Here is an 8,512-nt window from a genome sequence, read left to right as displayed (position 1 = left end):
AGAAAGAAAGAAAGAAAGAAAGAAAGAAAGAAAGAAAGAAAGAAAGATCTACTTTAAATTAGGGCCTTATACCTTATAGTGAGTAACACTGTCTTACTATGTAGATCAGCCTACATATAAAGCTTCAGAGAGTTGCATATGGTTGAACAACTGTTGCTTCAGGCAATACTTGGCTTTCAAAACTGTCTGTCATAGAAAATCTTGCTTTAGTTGCTGGTACCTGCATATTTGCCTCTCATCTTATCCTTCTGCCCTAACAGCCTGACTTGCTCCATGGGTGATGTGTAAACACGCTCATTCTCATGGACTTATCGGTTAGCAGTTACCGTGAAAGGCACACAAGAGAAAGAAGGGGAGAGGTAGGAAGGAACCCTCCCTAGAAGGCCTAGTGAACTACAGCCTGGGCTGGCATGATAGGCATAGGGGAAGGCAGAAGACAGGTAAACACCCAGACTGGCTTCCCACCCCCTCAAGTCTATTCCTCCCGATGGAGCCCATCACCTCAGTAACTGGCTCACCAGATGAAAAGGCTCGTAATGGAAATAGATGAAGAAGTCTTGTCTTACACTGCTAGTGAAGGGGAGCCTGTCCCTCCATAGCCACGAGACCTGTATGTCTATAATCTAAAGGTTCTAGCTAACTCATCTCCTAAAGCTTTTATTTCCTCCAAGTCACATGCTCTGTCTTTCTGAACAAATGTATGGAGTCTTTCTTTAAAATGCATATCTGAATATTTTTTCAAGTATGAAGTCTATATACTTGTCCCTCCCTAGTTTGCAATATGTGTCCTTAAGTCCTATTTTCGATTTATGCTTTAAGCTTTGATACACGAGGATCTAAAACAGTGTTCAGTGGTAGAAAACGAGGTCTTTTGAGTTGTGCTAATATAAAAGGGAGGAGTCAGAATGGTCATGTATAAAGAATGAGACAAATTATAGTTAGTATCTGTGAGTGACAGGTTCCTATGCTGATTCTGCATAGGCATGGCGGAGATAGTGATGTAAGATGATGCAGGACAGCATACTGTCCTCTTCTTAGAACCTCTATTTTACATTTTTATAAATAATATCATTTGGCAGGAAGAGCCAGGAAGCTCAGGCTGGAGTAATACTGGGTCAGCAGTGACAAGAAGGTGCTGCTTTGCACAGGATAGTCTGGGAAGGCTCACTGGGGTTGATTTGACAGAGATCTGTGGGATGAAGAACATTTCCATTATAATCATCCATGCATCTGTACGTGGGCAAAATGTTCTGAGCATAGCAAATGCCTCATTCTGGATGCCTTGCCTGTGCTGAGGCTCTTCCCTGTACAGTAGCTTGTTTTTGTTTGTTTGTTTGTTTGTGTTTTGTTTTGCCCTTTTTCCTGCAGGTTCTCATCCCTTTGGCCTTTGTGTCCCTTTATAATTTCTATCTTGAATCATGATAACCAGGGGCCAAGGTGGCTGGGGTCACAACAGATTGGCAGAGAGTGGGGCTGGCTATTGGTGCTTGTGTGTTTGTATGCGTTTTATGCATTTGTGTGTAGGTGAGCTTTGGGTTCTTACTCTCTGGCTGTTAAGAATGACACTGCTATGACATCTATATAGATGGTTTTGGGTGCATACACATTTTCTTGTGTGAGTATATGCACAAAAGGAAAGCTGATAGGCTATGTGGGAAATGTCTAACTTTCTGAAGAGCTCTTCCACCTGCTTTCCATAGCAGTTGACCCTACTCTGCTCCCACCACTGCTGAAAGAGAATGGTAATTTCTCCAAGTCCTTACCAATGCTTGACTGTCTTTTTGAGATAGCCACATCAGTGGGTGTGAGGTGGTCTGTCATTTGTGGTTTTGATCTTTATTTCCCTGTCGACCAAGAGTACACATATTTTTATGTACTTCTTGGCTATTTGTATATCTTGTTATAAGATAAGAAATTTCTGTTCAAATCCTTTACCCACCTTTCTGTTTCCTAGGCTTGGGTTGTGAGATGTCTCTGTATATCCTGGGCAGGGGTACCTTATCACGTATGTGATTTGCAGATACTTTGTCCCATTCTGAAAGTTGCGCTTTCACTATTGGTAATGTCTTTTGAAACACAAGAGTCCCCCTCCCTTTTGGTTTTTTGAGACAGGGTTTGTCTGTGTAGCCTTGGCTGTCCTGGACTCACTTTGTAGACCAGCCTGGCCTCGAACACAAAAATCTGCCTCCCCGAGTGCTGGGATTAAGGCATGTTCCACCATACCTAGAAAAACACAGAAGTTTTTAATTGTGGTAAAGTACAGTTCATTATTTTTCTACTAGTTGCTTATGTTTTTGGTTTTATATCTAAAAATACAGCTAATCCAAAGTCGTGGAAATTTATATTTTGTTCTCTTCTGAGGGCTTTCTTTTCTGTTGTTTGTTTTTTAGCATTTTCAGCCCCCTTTACTGTAAAAACAATTTATACATTTTAGTCTGTTATGTTTTACAAAAGGAAAGCAAAGTGTTCTTTTAAAAACAAATCACATTCATAGCAAAACTGTACAAATCAAACTGATCAGAACCAAGAGAGTTTATCTATCTACAGATAATGGTGTTATTTATGTATTTATTATTTATGTAATACTCTTAATTCTATCAAAACATTTCGCCCTACTTTGTACTGTCTTATTCCTCACTTCCCTGGACCTAAAATTGTGTGCTTTACAAAAATAGAATCTAACAATTTTGTTTGTGATGGTGTCTTGCTGTATAGGCCAGGCTTGCCTGACTCTCACAATTTCTCTGCCTCGGCAAGCAGGATTCAACATGCTCAGCTTAGAATTTTTAATTTATAAACATAGTAGTTGAAATAAGTTTTTATTTAAATTATTTGGTATGCCCTAGTTAAATTATGACTGTATATTTAATATTGCAAGAAAAATATTTCAAAATACTTAGAAAAAACTTTATAAGCATCTATTTAGAACCTATTTTTTTAACATATTATCCACATACATTCACAGTTTCTCAAGAACTAAGTAAGGGTTTTTTTTTTTTAAACACTTCTTTGTTTTCATTCAGTTCTTATGTAATCTAGAAAGTGTGCTGTGCTTTCTTATACAACTTGGTCATTTTTTTCGGGAAAGCTTGACAGATCCATTTACAAATGTAAAGACAAATAAGAAAGCAGTCTGAAATCTTATCACCCAGACTTATCATTCATGTCAACAGATGGAAATGTGAAATGATCTTGACTTTGTTTCCTTTTTACCCAAGAAGACTTTTAACTTCAGAGGCTCAGGAATGAAGAATGCTCTCCCACAGAAAGCTGAGGTCAGGGATTCCTAATAGAAAAGTTCTACACAAGTAATTTTGGTTCCTTAAAGCAAAGCCATCGCCATCACTGTCTTTTGCCTGCAGATTCCACTCATTTCTGCTCTTTATGGGTCATCCACCTTACGCAATTCGAGAGGTGAACATCAACAAGTTCTGCAGGATCATCAGTGAATTTGCGCTAGAGTATCGCACGACCAGGGAAAGGGTTCTACAGCAAAAACAGAAGCGCGCCAACCACAGAGAGAGAAACAAGACCAGAGGGAAGATGATCACCGATGTAAGTGTTAAGAATGCAGCTGCCTCATGTCATGGCTTTTGAAAGTAAGATGAGTCATAAGTAGCCCCACAGTTTTGGATGGATGTGTTATTTTCTTCTTCCTGACCTTGAACAGCAATACACAAAAAAGTTTCATCTTTTGCAGAGTGTTCTCAAACTGCTCTTCTACCGTGTCAGTGGAAATCTGCTGTGTGACACAGGAGCACCAGGACAGTGAAGATTAAGATGGGGTGCTTAGAGAAGGAATGCGTAGCGTAGCCATGGTGGTGCTAGTTTATACTGATGGCATTTGACATTTGATGAAATGGGAGGCAGTTGTATGCCAGGTGATACCGCCTAGCATAGAAAGGCAGATGTATTTATTGATGTTAATTCAGGCTTTTCATTCTTGTAGCAATGTCATGTGTCAGTCGCACCACTTGGGCCACTCAATTGGTGAAGGTGAATTAACCAACTGATGTTACTGTCCTAAGACATAGTCCTTGCTGTGGTCACATAATTTGAGCCACAGAATGTTGGGGCTGGAAGATACCCCAGAGGACATTAAGTCTAGCAGAAGTTTCTCCGTAGCACCTGGGGTGGCCGTCGACACTTCCTCCTGTATTTCTGGCTCTTTGTCTCCTCCCTCATCCCTGAGCCTACCTATGACTCAGTAGCATATCACATAGCCAGGGAAGGGATTTGGAAGCAGAAACAGCAACAGACTGACTACAGATGTTATATAGGTGTGGCATGTTCTATAAGTGGAGTTGAAAGGGTGCAGGAAAGCGCTGTAGACTGACAGAGGTGCCCAGCACAAGGTCTCTTTCTGATGTGCTTTTATGAAACATGAAAGTCAAATGGGTATCTCATGGACTATTACCAGCAAGCTGTAAGATTCATTTAGCAAAAAAAAAAGACATTTTTCTTGGAATCCCCCTTTCAGGCAATGCTCCTTTCTCCACTACTTACTTTTATTTGAATAGGTGTGGAGGGAAGAGGGAATTGAAACAGTTAGATCATATTTGGAACCTGTTGGAGATCTCCTCAATGTGATTTTTTTATTATTGTTTGAACTAGTGCCCATGAACGTTTTCTACCTGTACAAGTACTTGACACCCTGGGCTTCCCAAGAAGGGGATGGAAGGAGTAAAGGGTTAACCCAACAGGACTGTCATCACACCAGGGGTTTAAGCCTCAGCTGAACTCAAGTCAGGCAGATGTCTCTGCAGAAGAAAGAAACCAATTAAGACCTTATGGAGGCTGCCATCTGTGGCCAGGGGAGTGTTCATAGTGCAGGCAAAACAGGGAATGTGGTTACCGCAAAGACTAAGCATTCCTGAGGCCTCTGACTTCCTGTGGATGCCCAGATGCTTTGACTATAAGATGCTTTGTACTTAAAAGGCAATTCTAAGACAAGCCATAGATTATCCGTCCCTTATTACTTACTTCTACCAAACCTCTCACTTCCTTGGACTTCTGTTGACTCTAGGGAACAACATACTACTGTCTCCCAGAAGGAGCCTGATCTGTATCTCTTTACAACTCTGAGTGTTAGTTCTGTCAGCCAGGCTATTCTATCCATTAAAATCTGGTTGCCTTGGATCTTTGGCCTTCTGGGGTATTCAGAAAGCAAATTGGACCCACTTGGGCAAACTGTGACCTATATTTTGTTCCAACGTGTTATTTTTAAAAGTCCTAAAAAGGGATCATTTATTTTTGTGGAAATTATACATATTGTAAGGCAAACAACACAAGTCCAATATGCTTATAGTTAGGAAAACACATTAAAATTTCTTGCCAAATTCCTGAGATTTTTTTTTAAATGGAGTCTACTAAGTTTTAAATTTGTCCTTCTTTGAGAACATTTGGCTCTCAGAGGTGGAAGTTTCTAGAGTGTGATTCAACAGTATTTAAATTTCTATTACAAATCTGGGCAGTACAGATTTCTTCAAAGTTAACTTTCAACCTTGTCCACATTAGCACAGGTCAAGGTAGTATTTGTATGGAAAGCCTGCCACCTTCTGGAATATTACAATATTGTTAACTAAGGCCAGACAGTCTTGGATTTGGCCAACTTTGAGACAGAAAGGGCTTGCTGTATGTCCAGTATGAGGGCGCCTGGACAGATGTGAGTACAATGAGAGGCAGGGTCACATACCAGGGATGTTACAGTCTGATTAGAAAATGGCACACTCACTGCCGAAACCAAGGCCACACACTAGATTTAGAGCTGTGGAGCACAGAAAATTGGGGTTACAACGAATTTTAGAGAATTCTGCAGAAAGTCAGTTTTAATGTAGATTACAAAGTAAATAGGCTTATATGGTAGCAGCTTAAAGTGAGAAGTCTAGAGGAACTCTGGACACGGCCTTCTCTGTAAGGCTGTCCCTCCTCCACCTTCTTGTCTTCCGAGCATGCAGTGGGCCCCTTTCCCACAACCCAGGGGTCCTTCTGTGAATGGCTCAGTATAGAACTCATTCTTCATCTTTCTGTCCTAACCTGGTTCTAGATCAGTTGTAACTGTCCGGGGCGGGGGGGGGGGGGGGCCCTGTAAGTATTCAGGCAGGGAAGCGAACTGCAAAGTGACAAGAATGAAAACTCAGTTAAGATTGACTTTGTCACCTTGGATCAAAACTTTGGGGAGTCTGATAACAGGGAGTTTATTCCCAATAAATTTGAGGACAGTAAAATTTGGAAAAGAGTTTCCTGGTATAATACAATTTCCAATGCACAAGGAGTGTAATTACATTGAAACTTGAGTTACATGTCATTTCCTCCAAGAAGATGGGTTTTAGAGATAGGTTTAAGGACATAGGGAAGGTTCTGGCCTGGGTCTTGGTCATACAAACAGCATAAAGGTCATTTGGGCTATTGTCAACCTCTAGTTCTGGTTGCTGGAGCTTAAAGAGCCTCTGCTATACTGATAATGTAAGGGTCATTTAGACTGTTAGGTATCTCTGATTCTGGTTGTGGAGCTTGGGGAGGCCCTGGCTATAAGGGTCATTTAGATTACTAGACACATCCACTCCTGGCTGTAGGATCTGGCCTGGCCCAACATATAACACAGATAACTGGGCTTCCAGCTTTCTGGATGAGAAAACAGGTATTTTACATTTTTCACCATTGGAAAGAAAATCCTGTGTCACTGAGATTGCCTCATCTTTGCTGACTTCTGTGCCCTCTAAGAACACTTCTGTCTTTTTCATCTTGTCCCATCTGTCCTTTCTGATAGACTGATGACGAGGATGACACTGAGGTATGACAATTCATGAATGTGAAGAATACCATATTTGCCCTTCTCCTGTGTGCTGTAGAGTAACATAACATAGTCAGCATGAGGTGCTAGCACCATTTAGCACTTGAAACTGTGCATGGACATCTTCTGATTGGTTTTCATGTGATTGCTAACCATTTGAGCAACTCTTGTCATGCTGTTTGTGCCAGAGAGGGAAGAACTAACTGCATTTTCGAGTGTCCCCAAGCCAGAACTAACCACTAGAAGCAGGTTCGGTGAATCTTCTCCCTGAGGCTGAAAAAATGGACAAAGAGTTCCCTTCCCTTCCATTCCTTTCTGTGCTTTTTACAACTCAAGCATGAGATCTGGGTTCTAGCTTAGTTGTATATGTGCTGAGCAGGTGCATGTCTTTAATCCTAGCACTTGAGAGCCTAGGCCAGGAAAATTGTGAGTTTCAGGTCAGTGACATAAGAAAACAAAGAGCAAAGTAAAAGTTCAGTGGTGCAGCACTCACTGAGCACACACAAGAGTCTGGGTTTGAACCAGGGCATCAAAAACAAAAGCAAAACCAAAACAGGGGAAATATATAGAGTATCCCAGAGTCAGGAAGAAATGGGAGCAGTGATGGTTGAGCCTGGGGACTAAGGAAGGAAAATCATAGACAGTGTATGTCACATATTTGTCACAGGTCTGTAGCAGTGGCTGAGAAGCAACAACCTGGAGCTGATCTTAGTTCATGCTCACCTTCTTGTTATTCACACAGATACAGGCATTGTGTGCATATAAAACTCTCTGTAGAGATCTACAACACTTCTTGGAAACGTTATGCCCTGTGATTTTTTGAGAAAATCAACCTGGATTTATAATGCTTGTCGCAACAAGCATCTACATTTTAAATTAAACTAAAAGTACAATTGCTGAACTAACTTCCAGCATGAATTTGTCTGGCATATTCTGCTCTGTGACCTGACACTCAACACATTAGGGACTTCTTGCAAGCTACTTATTCTCTGTTTGTTTGTTTTCATAAAAGTGAGATGAGGTTAGGTGTACATGAATCCTCAGCATTAGCTTTAAAAATAAAGCTCAAGACAGTTGATGGGCAAGGAAATGTTAGGTCTTATCAGTGTTTTGTTTGATGTTTAGTTCTCCCAGGACTTAATTCCAATATCCTCTATTGCATCCACTCCATCCATGCAGGATGGATGGGTGAAGTTTCTTCTGAGGCCAGCAGCTTCTCTTTCTGGTGATGGTGCTTCCTATAGAGTGATATTTGCCTTTTGTTGGCACTCTCCCTGACTGACAGAACTCCAGAAAATACTGAAGACACACACAAAAAAGAGAAAGCAGAGGAGAGAGCGTTTTCCTCAGACACTTCTAGGCTCCAGGCTTCTTTGATGAGTGTCCCTCACATCCTAATGTCACTTTGGTTTTGCAGTCTGGCAAGTTTTCTAGCAGTTCTCCAGCGGCGCCGAGCCAGCCCCAGGGCCTGAGCTATGCTGAGGATGCAGCCGAACACGAAAACATGAAGGCTGTGTTGAAAACCTCATCTCCTGCTGTGGAGGATGTTACCCCAGTGCTCGTCCGGACACGCAGCCGGGCAAGTCGAGGTAACTTCCAGTGGGTGGGACTTGTCTTCTCAGGTAGGGCATCCCATAGAAATGCTCTCCATTGCTGCATATGCCTATAATCCCAGCAGTCCGGGAGGCAGAGGCAGGCAGATCTCTGTGAGTCCGAGAC

General features: G+C 41.6%; 1 protein-coding gene across 5 annotated transcripts in view; it reads left to right on the top strand.

The window, feature by feature from the left end:
• Fhod3 (formin homology 2 domain containing 3) overlaps positions 1 to 8,512 on the top strand; it is a 410,013-nt gene that overhangs the window by 393,542 nt on the left and 7,959 nt on the right. For all 5 annotated transcript variants that reach the window (XM_055625623.1, XM_055625622.1, XM_055625621.1 and 2 more), the window contains 2 exons: positions 3,363 to 3,555; positions 8,211 to 8,382. In XM_055625623.1, the coding sequence (XP_055481598.1) occupies positions 3,363 to 3,555; positions 8,211 to 8,382 (365 nt within the window). The remainder of the gene's footprint in view (positions 1 to 3,362; positions 3,556 to 8,210; positions 8,383 to 8,512) is intronic.

The sequence above is a fragment of the Psammomys obesus genome, unplaced genomic scaffold (assembly GCF_907164565.1).
Source record: "Psammomys obesus unplaced genomic scaffold, mPsaObe1.curated_primary_1811, whole genome shotgun sequence".
In the NCBI taxonomy this organism is placed as follows: domain Eukaryota; kingdom Metazoa; phylum Chordata; class Mammalia; order Rodentia; family Muridae; genus Psammomys; species Psammomys obesus.
The sequence above is the reverse complement of the archived record's forward strand: the minus strand, read 5'-3'. Positions and strand labels throughout refer to the sequence as shown.